The sequence below is a fragment of the Coregonus lavaretus genome (assembly GCF_964263955.1).
Source record: "Coregonus lavaretus genome assembly, chromosome: 19".
In the NCBI taxonomy this organism is placed as follows: Eukaryota; Metazoa; Chordata; class Actinopteri; order Salmoniformes; family Salmonidae; genus Coregonus; species Coregonus lavaretus.
Genome location: NC_140006.1, coordinates 33,101,931 through 33,117,842, shown reverse-complemented (window position 1 = coordinate 33,117,842; position 15,912 = coordinate 33,101,931). Strand labels below are relative to the sequence as shown.

At 41.8% G+C, this 15,912-nt stretch overlaps 1 protein-coding gene across 1 annotated transcript in view; it reads left to right on the top strand.

Moving 5' to 3' along the window:
- LOC311146703 (thymocyte selection-associated high mobility group box protein TOX-like) overlaps window positions 1-14,509 on the top strand; it is a 42,518-nt gene extending 28,009 nt beyond the window's left edge. The window contains exons 6-9 of the mRNA XM_084183253.1: window positions 1,167-1,247; window positions 1,450-1,878; window positions 12,566-12,708; window positions 12,891-14,509. Coding sequence (XP_084039379.1) covers window positions 1,167-1,247; window positions 1,450-1,878; window positions 12,566-12,708; window positions 12,891-12,927 — 690 coding nt within the window. The 3' untranslated portion in view covers window positions 12,928-14,509. The remainder of the gene's footprint in view (window positions 1-1,166; window positions 1,248-1,449; window positions 1,879-12,565; window positions 12,709-12,890) is intronic.
- The last annotated feature ends 1,403 nt before the right edge of the window (window positions 14,510-15,912 follow it).

The window sequence follows — 15,912 nt, the reverse complement described above, 5'->3', positions numbered from 1 at the left end:
AGTCCCCAGAGCCAGGGCGTGACAAGGCCATAACTAAAGGCCTTATGACATGTATAATATGTGGGCATAAAGGATTTACTTTTAATTGAAACACTTTCACTTAGGCAGTCACTTGCATAACGCTCCAGGAATATAAGTTATTGAATGCAACAACCATGTCTCTTTCACTAACAAACCATTGGTGGGTATCTCTCACATTCACTCGAAAGGCATGCTGGGAAATATGCAAGTATGGCTTTACAACCTACAGCAGGGTTTCCCAAACTCGGTCCTGGGGCCCACCCTGTGTGCACATTTTTTTTTTTTCCCTAGCTGATTCAAATAACCAACCCATCATCAAGCTTTGATTATTTGAATCATCTGTGTAGTGCTAGTGTTTAAAACCTAAATGCCTTGTGCTGAATAAACGTGTTCATGTGCTTAAAAAGTGTTATATCGAATAAACATGTTCTGGTGTTTACAATCTAAACACTGTGACGTGTTTTCATTGAAATTCTAAATGCCTTTAAAAGTGTTACAGAAAAATGTTTTGTTATGTGTTCGGATCATAAACACTTGGTTTTACAGTGTACCTGTTAGGTAGCATACAGTATGTGTTTTACATTTTCCTGCTCAGCTCATACTGTCAGGAAAAGTCTGGGCCCTACAGTATGTATAGCATATTCACCCTTATTTTCCATCCTGTTCCATCATCTAATCAATCAATTATACCGATTCCACACAAATTCCACACAAGTGCTATTGTCCTATTACACACACACGCTTACACAGAAACACATGCAAACACACACACAACTCCAGAGGGGCGTAGCGCTGCACACAGAGCGGAGCAGAGCAGTGAGGGTGGAGGAGGATGTCTGTCTGAGGACAGGACAGTGTACTACCTGGAGAGAGACCAGATTTATTATGGATAAATAATGACACCCAGACAGACAGACAGACAAAGACAGACGGATGCATGGATAGTGAAGAGGAACAATCTAGTCCTGTATAAATTGGAAACCTTTTGAGTATTATTTAGATGCCCCAACTACAGCTATTATGCTTTATGAACGATAATACCACATTCAAATAACATAAATACTAACCCCATTTTCTTTTTAGGAATGAGGTTGTTTGGCAACCGAAGTGCAAATGTTTACTGTTCTGTCTTGGTGTTTTTATAGGTGTACAAAAAGAAGACAGAGACTGCCAAGAAGGAGTACCTGAAGCAGCTGGCTGCATACAGAGCAAGCCTGGTCTCACAGGTAGAGACCCAGACATAAACAGAAGTATTTATGAGAGCTGTGGTCAGTTGATTCTCTATGACTTTATGACTCTGATAAGGTAACACTGTTACACTCTTTCTCCCTCTTCCATCTCTCGCTTTCCCATCTCTGTCTTTCCTGTTCCCTCTCTCCCTCCCTCCCTCCCTCTTCCTCGTTCTCTCTCTCTCCCCCCTCCTTCCAGAGTTACAATGATCCAGGTGAAGTCAAGGTGTCCCAAGCCTCCTCTATGCTGGGGCCCAAGCCCCCCGTGTTCCCCGGATCAGGCCAGCAGCACCCCCACCCCCATCACTCCCACCCCAGCCTCTACCTGAGCCATCCCTACCACCACCAGAGCCACCACCCCCACCCCCACCACCAGCAACAGCAGTCTCAGCAGCACCAGGCCGGCCTCAGTCCCCACCTGTCCCCCCTCCAGGGTCTCTCCAGGGGGGTGGCCCCCCGGGCCAGTGGACCCCATCCAGGTGGAGTGTCTCTGAGCAGCATGGCGGCGTCGTCAACCCCTCCCTTCCAGATCAGCCCGCCGCTCCACTCCCACTCCCACCTAGGAATGCACCACCAGCAACAGCTCGGCGGACACCCGCTGTCTCTGCACTCGCCCTCCATGGCCCAGGCGAGTTCAACATACACACACACACACACAAATATTCCGGTTGGCCATTTGATTAATTGTTCAGCAGTCTTATGGCTTGGGGGTAGAAGCTGTTAAGGAGCCTTTTGGACCTAGACTTGGCGCTCTGGTACCGCTTGCTGTGCGGTAGCAGAGAGAACAGTCTATGACTTGGGTGACTGGAGTCTTAGACAATTTTTTGGGCCTTCCTCTGAAACCGCCTAGTATACAGTGGGGGAAAAAAGTATTTAGTCAGCCACCAATTGTGCAAGTTCTCCCACTTAAAAAGATGAGAGAGGCCTGTAATTTTCATCATAGGTACACGTCAACTATGACAGACAAATTGAGATTTTTTTTCTCCAGAAAATGACATTGTAGGATTTTAAATGAATTTATTTGCAAATTATGGTGGAAAATAAGTATTTGGTCACCTACAAACAAGCAACCTTTTTTGTTATACTAAGAGGACCGTTATTAGCATGTTTTAACCACTCCTATGTAAATGGTAGATTATCTGACACTCAAGAAGAAGGTCTGATCTCATTATTACTGAAACAGGATACAAGTGGAAAATATAAAGATCCAGTCCATTTACAAAATTGGAGGCCCCTTACACTTCAGTGTTGTGATGCAAAAATCCTAGCAAAATGTATAGCGCATAGAATTAAAAAGGTATTGTCGGATATTATTCATTCTAATCAGACAGGTTTTTTACATGGAAGATACATTGGAGATAATATAAGGCAAGTATTGGAAACAATAGAACACTATGGAAAATATGGGAAACCAGGCCTGCTATTCATAGCAGACTTCGAAAAGGCATTTGATAAAGTTCGACTGGAATTTATATATAAATGCCTGGAGCATTTCAATTTTGGAGAATCTCTTATAAAATGGGTCAAAATCATGTATAGTAACCCTAGGTGTAAAATAGTAAATAATGGCTATTTCTCAGAAAGTTTTAAACTGTCAAGAGGAGTGAAACAAGGTTGTCCACTATCGGCATATCTATTTATTGTGGCCATCGAGATGTTAGCTATTAAAATCAGATCCAATAATAATATCAGAGGATTAGAAATACAGGGCTTAAAAACAAAGGTGTCATTGTACGCAGATGATTCATGTTTTCTTTTAGATCCACAACTAGAATCCCTCCACAGCCTCATAGAGGATCTAGATACATTTTCTAACCTCTCTGGATTAAAACCAAATTATGATAAATGTACTATATTACGTATTGGATCACTAAAAAATACAATTTTTACATTACCATGTAGTTTACCAATAAAATGGTCTGATGGTGATGTGGATATACTCGGAATACATATCCCAAAGGAAATAAATGATCTCACTTCAATACATTTTAATAGAAAGTTAGCAAAAATAGATAAGATCTTACTACCATGGAAAGGAAAATACCTGTCAATTTGTGGAAAAATCACCCTGATTAACTCTTTAGTATTATCCCAGTTTACCTATTTGCTTATGGTCTTGCCTACGCCTAGCAAACAGTTTTTTAAATTATATGAGAAAAAAATATTCAATTTTATTTGGAACGGCAAGCCAGACAAAATTAAAAGAGCATATTTATATAATGAATATGAATTCGGAGGACAGAAATTATTAAATATTAAAGCATTAGACCTATCACTAAAATCTTCAGTCATCCAAAAGTTATACTTAAATCCGAACTGGTTCTCAAGCAAATTAGTAAGATTGTCTCACCCACTGTTCAAGAAAGGCATTTTTCCCTTTATTCAGATTACAACCTCTCACTTTCAGTTATTTGAAAAGGAAATAATCTCCCAAATGTCACTATTTCTAAAACAAGCCATAGAAAGTTGGTTGCAATTTCAATTTAATCCTCCAGAAACGACAGAACAAATAATGCAACAAATATTGTGGTTAAATTCAAATATACTAATTGACAAAAAACCTTTATTTTTTGACAGAATGTTTAAAAAAGGTATAATCTTCGTAAATGATATCATCGGTAGGACTGGTGGAGTTATGTCGCACATGCAGCTAACAAAAACATATGGAAATGTCTGCTCTACCCAAAATTACAACCAAATAATTGCAGCCTTACCGCAAAAGTGGAAGAGGAAAGTTGAAGGGGGAGAAAGTAAGGAACTTGTCTGTCGGCCTTGCATTAAAGAACATAATTGGTTAAGGAAAACTGTGATAAATAAAAAAGTATATCAGTTTCACTTAAGGACCAAAGGATTGACAGCCGTCCCATATAGATTGCAAAATAGTTGGGAAGAGATCTTTGACGTACCGATCCCATGGCATAGTGTTTATGAACTGACACGCAAAACGACACCGGATTCAAAAATTTGAATCTTTCAATTTAAATTATTATATAAAATTCTTGCTACCAATAGAATGTTATTTATATGGGGGATACAATCTTCCCAGCTCTGCAGATTTTGCTGTGAAGAGATAGAATCATTAGATCATTTGTTTTGGTTCTGTCCATTTGTAGCTTGTTTTTGGACACAGGTCCAGGAATGGCTAAAGGATTGCAATATTTACCTGGAACTAACCTTGCAGATAGCATTACTGGGTGATCTGAAAAGTCATAGTCAATCAATCAATAATATAATAATACTTTTAGCAAAAATGTTTATTTTTAATTCACAATCTGTAGAAGCAATGAGAATAGAAAGGTTCAGAACTTTTGTAAAACATCACAGTACGGTTGAAATATATATGGCAAATAGAAATCCTATATGGATGGTGTTAAGAGATAGATGGGAGGTATTGAATAGAGTTGAAGGATGGGACTAATAACAAATAACAACAAATAATAACAAAGATAGCTAATAATGTAAGCATACTGTGTCCATAATAAGTATATAGGTTGTATGTTGGGAGCTTTTGGGAAAGAGCACAGTTAGAAAGATATGGCATTTAGAAGCAAACCGGATGGACATCATGAAAATGATCGGAGAGGTTGAGAGTAGAAGAGGTTCAGGAGCAAAAAAATAAATAAATATATATATATATATATATATATAGAATTATTGTAAAATTAACTCTGTCCATAAGGTGTAGATAGTAAGTATAGACCGGAAGTAGAGGCCTGGGCGTTGTTGTTCACTAATTTACTCCAAGTAGGGAAAGGATGGTGGGGTTGAAAAGTAATAAAGGGGAATATATATATAAAAAATAAAAAAAACATGGGGGATTGGAAGTGATGCAGACAATTACATTGATAGAAGATACAATCTATCTGCAATATTAAGCTGATCCATCCCCCCCCAAAAAAGCAAGATTTCTGGCTCTCACAGACCTGTAACTTCTTATTTAAGAGGCCTCTCTGTCCTCCACTCGTTACCTGTATTAATGGCACCTGTTTGAACTTGTTATCAGTATAAAAGACACCTGTCCACAACCTCAAACAGTCACCCTCCAAACTCCACTATGGCCAAGACCAAAGAGCTGTCAAAGGACACCAGAAACAAAATTGTAGACCTGCACCAGGCTGGGAAGACTGAATCTGCAATAGGTAAGCAGCTTGGTTTGAAGAAATCAACTGTGGGAGCAATTATTAGGAAATGGAAGACATACAAGACCACTGATAATCTCCCTCGATCTGGGGCTCCACGCAAGATCTCACACCGTGGGGTCAAAATGATCACAAGAACGGTGAGCAAAAATCCCAGAACCACACGGGGGGACCTAGTGAATGACCTGCAGAGAGCTGGGACCAAAGTAACAAAGCCTACCATCAGTAACACACTACGCCGCCAGGAACTCAAATCCTGCAGTGCCAGACGTGTCCCCCTGCTTAAGCCAGTACATGTCCAGGCCCGTCTGAAGTTTGCTAGAGTGCATTTGGATGATCCAGGAGAGGATTGGGAGAATGTCATATTGTCAGATGAAACCAAAATATAACTTTCTGGTAAAAACTGTGAAGCATGGGGGTGGAAACATCATGCTTTGGGGCAGTTTTTCTGCAAAGGGACCAGGACGACTGATCCGTGTAAAGGAAAGAATGAATGGGGCCATGTATCGTGAGATTTTGAGTGAAAACCTCCTTCCATCAGCAAGGGCATTGAAGATGAAACGTGGCTGGGTCTTTCAGCATGACAATGATCCCAAACACACCGCCCGGGCAACGAAGGAGTGGCTTCGTAAGAAGCATTTCAAGGTCCTGGAGTGGCCTAGCCAGTCTCCAGATCTCAACCCCATAGAAAATCTTTGGAGGGAGTTGAAAGTCTGTATTGCCCAGCGACAGCCCCAAAACATTACTGCTCTAGAGGAGATCTGCATGGAGGAATGGGCCAAAATACCAGCAACAGTGTGTGAAAACCTTGTGAAGACTTACAGAAAACGTTTGACCTGTGTCATTGCCAACAAATGGTATATAACAAAGTATTGAGAAACTTTTGTTATTGACCAAATACTTATTTTCCACCATAATTTGCAAATAAATTCATGAAAAATCCTACAATGTGATTTTCTGGAATTTTTTTTCTCATTTTGTCTGTCATAGTTGACGTGTACCTACGATGAAAATTACAGGCCTCTCATCTTTTTAAGTGGGAGAACTTGCACAATTGGTGGCTGACTAAATACTTTTTTTCCCCCACTGTATATAGTTGAAGTTGGAAGTTTACATACACCTTAGCTGAATACATTTAAATTCAGTTTTTCACAATTCCTGACATTTAATCCTAGTACAAATTCCCTGTTTTAGGTCAGCTAGGATCACCATTTATTTTAAGAATGTGAAATGTCAGAATAATAGCAGAGAGAATTATTTATTTCAGCTTTTATTTCTTTCATCACATTCCCAGTGGGTCAGAAGTTTACATACACTCAATTAGTATTTGGTAGCATTACCTTTAAATTGTTTAACTTGGGCCAAACGTTTTGGGTAGCCTTCTACAAGCTTCCCACAATAAGTTGGGTGAATTTTGGCCCATTCCTCCTGACAGAGCTGGTGTAACTGAGTCAGGTTTGTAGGCCTCCTTGCTCACACACGCTTTTTCAGTTCTGCCCACACATTTTCTATAGGATTGAGGTCAGGGCTTTGTGATGGCCACTCCAATACCTTGATTTTGCCACAACTTTGGAAGTATGCTTGGGGTCATTGTCCATTTGGAAGACCCATTTTCGACCAAGCTTTAACTTCCTGACTGATGTCTTGAGATGTTGCTTCAATATATTCACATAATTTTCCTTCCTCATGATGCCATCTATTTTGTGAAGTGCAATGGTCCCTCCTGCAGCAAAGCACCCCCACAGCATGATGCTGCCACCCCCGTGCTTCACGGTCTGGATGGTGTTCTTTGGCTTGCAAGCGTACCCCTTTTTCCTCCAAACATAACGATGGTCATTATGGCCAAACAGTTATATTTCTGTTTCATCAGACCAGAGGACATTTCTCCAAAAAGTATGATCTTTGTCCCCATGTGCAGTTGCAAACCGTAGTCTGACTTTTCTATGGCGGTTTTGGAGCAGTGGCTTCTTCCTTGCTGAGCGGCCTTTCAGGTTATGTCGATATAGGACTCGTTTTACTGTGGATATAGATACTTTTGTACCTGTTTCCTCCAGCATCTTCACAAGGTCCTTTGCTGTTGTTCTGGGATTGATTTGCACTTTTCGCACCAAAGTACGTTCATCTCTAGGAGACAAAATGCGTCTCCTTCCTGAGTGGTATGACGGCTGCGTGGTCCCATGGTGTTTATACTTGCGTACTATTGTTTGTACAGATGCACGTGGTACCTTCAGGCGTTTGGAAATTGCTCCCAAGGATGAACCAGACTTGTGGAGGTCTACCATTCTTTTTCTGAGGTCTTGGATGATTTATTTTGATTTTCCCATGATGTCAAGCAAAGAGGCACTGAGTTTGAAGGTAGGCCTTGAAATACATCCACAGGTACACCTCCAATTGACTCAAATTATGTCAATTAGCCTATCAGAAGCTTCTAAAGCCATGACATAATTTACTGGAATTTTCCAAGCTGTTTAAAGGCACAGTCAACTTAGTGTATGTAAACTTCTGACCCACTGGAATTGTGATACAGGTAATTATAAGTTAAATAATCTGTCTGTAAACAATTGTTGGAAAAATTACTTGTGTCATGCACAAAGTAGATGTCCTAACCGACTTGCCAAAACTATAGTTTATTAACAAGAAATTTGTGGAGTGGTTGAAAAACGAGTTTTAATGACTCCAACCTAAGTGTATGTAAACTTCCGACTTCAACTGTAGGTCCTGGATGGCAGGAAGCTTGGCTCCAGTGATGTACTGGGTCGTACGCATTACCCTCTGTAGTGCCTTACGGTCAGATGCCGAGCAGTTGCCATACCAGCCAGTGATGCAACCGGTCAGGATACTCTCGATGGTGCAGCTGTATAACCTTTTGAGGATCTGGGGACCCATGCCAAATCTTTTCAGTCTCCTGAGGGGGAAAATATGTTGTTGTGCCCTCTTCACGACTGTCTTGGTGTGTTTGGACCATGATAGTTTGTTGGTGATGTGGACACCAAGGAACTTGAATCTCTCGACCCGCTCCACTACAGCCCCGTCGATGTTAATGGGGGCCTGTTCGGCCCTCCTTTTCCTGTAGTCCACGATCAGTTCCTTTGTCTTGCTCACACTGCCAGGTCTCTGACCTCCTCCCTATAGGCTGTCTCATCGTTGTCCGTGATCAGGCCTACCACTGTTGTGTCGTCAGCAAACTTAATGATGGTGTTGGAGTCGTGCTTGGCCACGCAGTCGTGGGTGAACAGGGAGTACAGGAGGGGATTAAGCATGCACCCCTGAGGGGCCCCAGTGTTAAGGATCAGCATGGCAAATGTGTTGTTGCCTACCCTTACCACCTGGGGGCGGCCCATCAGGAAGTCCAGGATCCAGTTGCAGAGGGAGGTGTTTAGTCCCATGGTCCTTAGCTTAGTGATGAGCTTTGTGGCCACTATGGTGTTGAACGCTGAGTTGTAGTCAATGAACAGCATTCTCACATAGGTGTTCCTTTTGTCCAGGTGGGAAAGGGCAGTGTGGAGTGCGATTGAGATTGCGTCATCTGTGGATCTGTTGGGGCGTTATGCGAATTGGAGTGGGTATAGGGTTTCCGGGATGTTGGTGTTGATGTGAGTCATGACCAGCCTTTCAAAGCACTTCATGGCTACCAATGTGAGTGCTATGGGGAGGTAGTCATTTAGGCAGGTTACCTTCGCTTTCTTGGGCACAGGGACTATGGTGGTCTGCTTGAAACATGTAGGTATTACAGACTCGGCCTTGTGAATATTGACCTGTTTAAAGGTCTTGCTCACATCGTCTATGGAGAGCGCGATCACACAGTCGTCCGGAACAGCTGGTGCTCTCATGCATGCTTCAGTGGTGCTTGCCTCTTATCCAGAGTGACTTACAGTAGTGAGTGCATACAATTACGTGCTGGTCCCCCGTGGGAATCGAACCCAAAACCCTGGCGTTGCAAGCGCAATGCTCTATCAACTGAGCCACACAGGACCTGTGGGAGGGTTTGTGGGAGATTCTAGGTAAAGGTGATGGGGTGAATGATCATGTTTTACTGTGATGTGGCTTTCAATCCTAACTCTCTATGCCACTCATGTCCTAGACGAGTTATATCAATATAGAAAGGCTACTCAACCTATCCTAGTAGTTTAACTGTATCTAATTGGTTATATTTACGTAGTCAGTCCAGTGTCCATGAGAGATTGGACTGTGTCCTACCACTCTCACCTGTCCAATGTGTTCAGATGACTTAACCTTCTTAGAAGAACATAACGGAAAGATAGTGTCTTTATGCTGTAGCTTTGAGATTGTAGACTCTAGGTATTCACTAAGCATTGTGGGAATCGTTGTTTTTTTGTTTTTTTTAAAGAGAGGAACTGCCATTTTTCTCTTTATCTCTGCTTAGCAGGCAAATGAACTGTTGCTGTGGCTGATGGAAAAAAAATTGAGGGGGGAGGGAGAGAGGGAGGAGGGTGTAGAGGGGTGCCTAAGTCTTCATACGGATTAGAATATGAATTTGTCTGAAGTCCAATTTGAGATGAGCTGCTTGTATGGGGCTGCCTGTATGGCTGTGTCAGTCCTTGGAGAAAATGGGCGAAGAATGGTTAAACGGAGGTTTGGGTTTGGTTGCCACTAAGCCCCCAGTGCTCAGATCCCTCTTTTATTGGGGACTTTTAAATCCCGCGGGGAGTAATAATCCTTCCTCGCTCAATTTTGCATATTTTGTTAGAGAGAGAGCGCAAACAAAAAAAACACCAGGGCTCAAACTTTTCCCCTGAGCTAAGAGAGTAGGGGAAGGGGGAGGATGGGGGAAAGGGGGAGAGGGAGGGAGAGAGAGATACAAAAGGGGCAGATGGGGCCTTTGTGAAAGAGTGAAGGAGAAGAATTTGTGGAACAATGCCTGAATAGGTAAGAGTCTGAGGAGGGGGAAAGAGAACTCAGCCACCTGCTGTCCCCTCTCTTTTAGAGAAGGGTTTGTAGCGTAGCGCCCAGATTAACTTCCCTTTCATACGCTCTGTCTCTCTCTCTCTCTCTCTCCTCTATCTGTCCCACTCCTCCCTTTCTCCCCCAAAAGAAAAAAGAAAAACACTTCAAGAAACCCCAACATTAAAATGTCTGCTCCCATAATTAAAATAACGACTCCTTTCTTACTCCCCACCTTCCGTCTCTCCCCCTACCCCAGCTAGCTAGGGTCCACCTCCTCAGAGTACACTCAGTTCTACCATGGACCCTCTATAGGGAAACTCTGTCCAGAAACCAACTCAAACATTGAGGATACTACAATACTTGCTTTATTGGTCCATTTGCACAGATATTCTTAATTTTTTGTAGTCGCAGTACCCAACCTGACACACACAGGCTGGGTGCAGCACAGGGACTATGGCAGAGCAGCACACCTGGAGCACTTAGGATGCACTCATGTCTATCAGAGCCTATTTGTGTCATACTATAACTTAACATGGGTGGTGATTATTAAATTCACAGATTCTTGTATACTGTATATGTGTACAGTACTGCTATAGAGAAGTCTACAATACTTTCCCATCCATAGTATCCACGGATCAGTTATCCAAGTTATAGCTCATCTGATGTTCTTACACATCACTGCATGTGACTTGGCTGTTATAGGTTTTGTAAGAGACATCAGTGTCATGGGAATTGCGTGCTGTGGACTCAGACTCCATAACCACCTGTGAGATTCTAACCATCTGTATGTAAATGCAAGGCGCTCAGCTTCTTCTGAGGGATTAGTGTCTAACTAAGTCTGGCTTATTTCACATGATATGTGCACATACAGTATACACTGAGTGTACAAAACATTAGGAACACCTTCCTAATATTGAGTTGCACCCCCTTTTGCCCTCAGAACAGCCTCAATTCGTCAGCGCATGGACAAGGTGTCGAAAGCGTTCCACAGGGAAGCTGAGCCATGTTGACTCCAATGCTTCCCACAATTGTGCCAAGTTGGCTGGATGTCCTTTGCGTGGTGGACCATTCTTGACGCATTCTTGATACACACGGGAAACTGTTGAGCGTGAAAAACCCATCAGCGTTGCAGTTCTTGACACACTCAAACTGGGGTGCCTGGCACCTGCTACCATACCCCGTTCAAAGTCACGTAAATATTTTGTCTTGCCCATTCACACTCAATGGCACACATACACAATCCATGTCTCAGTTGTCTTAAGGCTTAAAAATCATTATTTAACCAGTCTCCTGCCCTTCATCTACACTGATTGAAGTGGATTTAACAAGTGACATCAATAGGGGATTATAGCTTTCACCTGGATTCACCTGGTCAGTTGATGTCATGGAAAGAGTGTATGTACTGTACATGCTACTAAGATGCACTTTGGCACTGCAATACATGCTCCCAAGTTTGAATGCAACTCCTGTGCCTCTTCTGCCATTCATTCCAATTAGAGTGAATTGAAATGTATCCATGACCAAGATAGCTGCCATTATCGGCACATTCTAGAATCTATGACCTAGGCCACTCTAGTAATTAGGGGTGTAACGATTCGTTTTAACAACGATTCGATTTGTATCACGATTCGTGGTTGTCGATACGATTCAAGGACGATATTGGTTCATTTAGAACGATACGATCCGAAACGATTCAGTGACTTGAAATTGATTCAGTAACCTTTTAGCCAAAAATTCAACCAGTGTGACTGAAATAAATACCTGGATACTGGACAGTGCAGGTGAAGTTTCCTAGATTCCTGTTTCTTGTAAGGACCGCAATGGTGGCTTGATAATTTCTCGCTCGTCGGCTTCTCCTCTGTCGTCCGCCATGCTATGTTTTGTTGTCTTTGCGCCTTTGCGCTGCTGCTGGCGCGATAACGTCACGGATAGGCAGACTGAATCGAGTAATGTTTAAAGCCTTTATCATTAAAAGTGCTAAGAAAAAACATCCATATAAAGTCTGACGTGCTTAAATCCAATGGGTTATTTCCTAGTATCGATACAATCGATTTATTACATTTTAAAACGATGTTAGATCGATATATGTTGTCCAAAAGGCCAACTCGCCGAGCACAGATCGATGTAGTTGGATCATAGGAATATAAATCGATACATCGATGTAGTAGATGGATCGTTACACCCCTACTAGTAATTGAATGTATCTCTGAGTAGAATAACACAGATAACACTGGAAAACATGGAATCTAATGCTAGACTTTTATTTTCCAGGGATTCCCTCTCCAGTCAGAATTCCAGAACATGATCAACTCGTCCGGTGGGCAGGGACTGTCCCCATCCATGGACTACAGACAGGTGTGTCGGAATGGGCCCAGCCAGCACCTCGACTGGACCAGCGAATACTGTGGCAATGGGTAGGAATTCTCTCTCACTCATTCGGGCAATTATTTGCATGACAGTTACCGGCTGACAAAATGTATTTCACAACACAAATGCAAGGGTCTCAACACATGTTAATAAACATTGATTATTATTGATTGATTGATTATTATTTGATTATTATTCCTCATGGTTCCGCCATCTCATCTTCTTTCAGAGCTCTTCAGAGAGACACACCTCTGTTCCTGACCTGATCTGACCTCTAACCTCCACACAACCACCCCCGGAACTGCAACCTGACCCGGTCCACATTCGGTCCCAATCTGCGTTCACTGGACCAAGGCATTGCCCTCAACCCCAGTAAACTCCTTGACCACCACCCCCCACTCTGGCCGAACCATCTGACCGTCACGCAAACAAGAAAGGCAGAAGCACATTTTCCAAAACATCCATATTTGTATATGTTTTGGTTTGTGATCTACCTTGAAAATAATCATACTGATGTCATGAGTGGGTTTTGGATTATTTGTGATCCACACCTTACCCTCACCTGATATTAGATACAAATGTAAAGTTAATGTTTTTGGACTTTGCAATGTATGCCCATAAAGGCACAAAGAAATGTGTTCAAAGATGTGAAAGAATAGGCAGTACTGTCCTCTACTGACGTGTCATTGGATTGTTACTGATATGTGACTGGATTGTGTTTTGAGGAAGACAAGCTGGTGACGTAAAGGTATTATGTTAAGACCATTGTTCAAATCCCAGACGTTAATTTAGCACTTAGGGGCTCTTGGGTCTTTTTTCCCCACACATAGCAAGATGTAAACCAAAACCCCAAACTGACTTTTATTTTGAAAGGGAAAACAAACACCTATTATATTTCTTTCCCTCTTTCCTCTCTCTTCTAATCTCTCGCTCTCTCTGCTACTGGACTGCCTTAGAGACTGTTGTGTGTCTTTGAGCAGTGTTGTGTTGCTCTTTCTAAACTGATGATGATCATGTTCATAGGATCCTCTGTGGACTATGCCGAGGCTGGTTAGTATAGACATCACCTCAAGCTGTACATAGAATTTTGTGTTACTCTTGCTCCTAGGGTATAACAACAAAAGTTTTTTTTCAAGTGCAGTGTGATTGTGAATTGGATCACACTGGTTTTAATTTAACTATCAAACTGATTAAACGGCTGTTATAGCTGTCCTTGGATTTTATTGGGGCATAAAAATGTTCAATATAATGATATTTCTAAGATAAAACTTGGTAAATCAGTAGTTTCCATTCTCTGAAATAACATGGTGAACTGTGGCTGCCCTTTACCTGGAAAACATCACAAAATATGAATTTTGTGAAATGAGACAAAAAGTTATATTTGGTACAAGGAAAAAATCTTTTTTGGTACAACTTCTCAGCATATTAATTATATGGATTGTCATCCAACTCCTGTATCTGAGGTTGTTTTTCTTTATCAGCAAAAAGCGTCTGATAATGAGAGAATGAGAATGGTAGAGACAGATTGGTAGAGTGGCGATATATAACCCTGACATCTGGCTCGTCATCACTCTTCTGATCACTCCCATCTCTCTTTCTCTCTCTCCACCAAGTCTGTTCATCATGCTGCGCCTATTTATGAAACAATTACTGTAGGTGTTTTTTTAAAGTCCTTATGTTTAATAGCGTTGATGATGGCTGTCTTCTCTGTTCCATCTGGGTTCCTTTCTCTTTGGCAGAAAAACGGCTCCAGGCAACAACAATGTGAAGAATTGTATTCTTATTTTTAGTTTCTAATGTGTTTGAAAAAAATAAAGTCAAACCTGCATTTTTGTGCAGTAATCACTCACTTTTGGATTCCCTGTGTTTTTATTTCAACCTAAAGTGCCTGAGGGATTGGGAGAATATAGACAACTGAGTCCTAATTCTGTCCTCGAGTATGTGTTGAATGGAAGTAACAATTTCAGCTTTATCTTGAAGATTAAAATACTCCTATGAAGATGTTTTGCTACTGTAAACTAGAAGTTATGGTAATGTCAGGGAAGAAAATTCTTTTAAATTCAGAGGAGGAAGGGGAGGACCATCCTCCTCAGTGAATTTCATTTTTTTATAGTGAAACTCTTCCAAGTCAAGGTAAGCTTTTGGTTTTATTAATTTATTGCCACCGGGACCCGCCGGAGTAACTGCTAACCTGCTTTCTGTACACTGTACTGCATGATTGTAGCGGGTTTACTAACACGTTAGTTCTAGTAGCTATGTTGACGATGACGTTGGCTAATATGATGACAACGATGTAGGCTGTGTGTAGCGGTTATGGTAAGAAGGTTTGGCTTGGAAAGTTTTTTGGCCTGTCACAGACAGCTGTTGTGTTGTGCAATGAAGTCAACAAACGAAGGGAAAAGGTGAGAGGAGGAGAGCATGTAGATGCGAGAAGGAATTATATAATGAGCAAAGTGATCATGCTGTTTGTATGTGGGTGCTATGAAAGTGAACTGTGTTTGCGGGTGATCAGGGGTGTATTCATTCCGCCGATTCTGTTGAAAAACGTTTCTTAACCTGTTAAACTCTGACCCCCTCTGGTGGCATTTTCTAAACGACTCATAATAGTGAATACTACCCTCATAAAGTAAATTGTACTGTTAAAAAGGTAAGAACTGTGGGATTCAGATAAAGGTGTCAGAAACAATGTAACTACTACAGAGCCCGAGATAAACCAGACCAGATATTTTACCTAATGGTGGCGCTCTAAACATGCGCAAATTCCCATTGGAAGGCAGACATTTTAAAAGTGCACAGACTTGTGCAACGTGCCATACCTTAATTTTCCATCTTACAGGAATGATATACATATGAGGAGAAAGCTGAAGTCTCTACCTATCCACTGATGTACATACTGTACATCCTCTGTCTGATTCCCAGTTCGTCCACTAGATAGCAGTAGGAGATCACGTGACGTCTCTTGGCCAGTTGAAACCAGCTGCGTCTGGTTTTGGTAGTCAGTCTGTGTCAAAATGGCTGAACGGATTTTCAAGCCTGACATCTTAAAATGACCTTAGCAATCAGGGCTTCCAAGTTATGAAGTTCGTCTTTTTTTTACATGACACAGACAGGTGAAGAAACCTTTCCCATTGTAAACAATGAGCTAGCTAAACGGCGCATGTGGAGGATGCATATAAGATAATGTGGATGGAGAATGAAATGCATTGCTTTACAATGACCACCAGGGTGTACCCTTTCCATGCATACTAAAT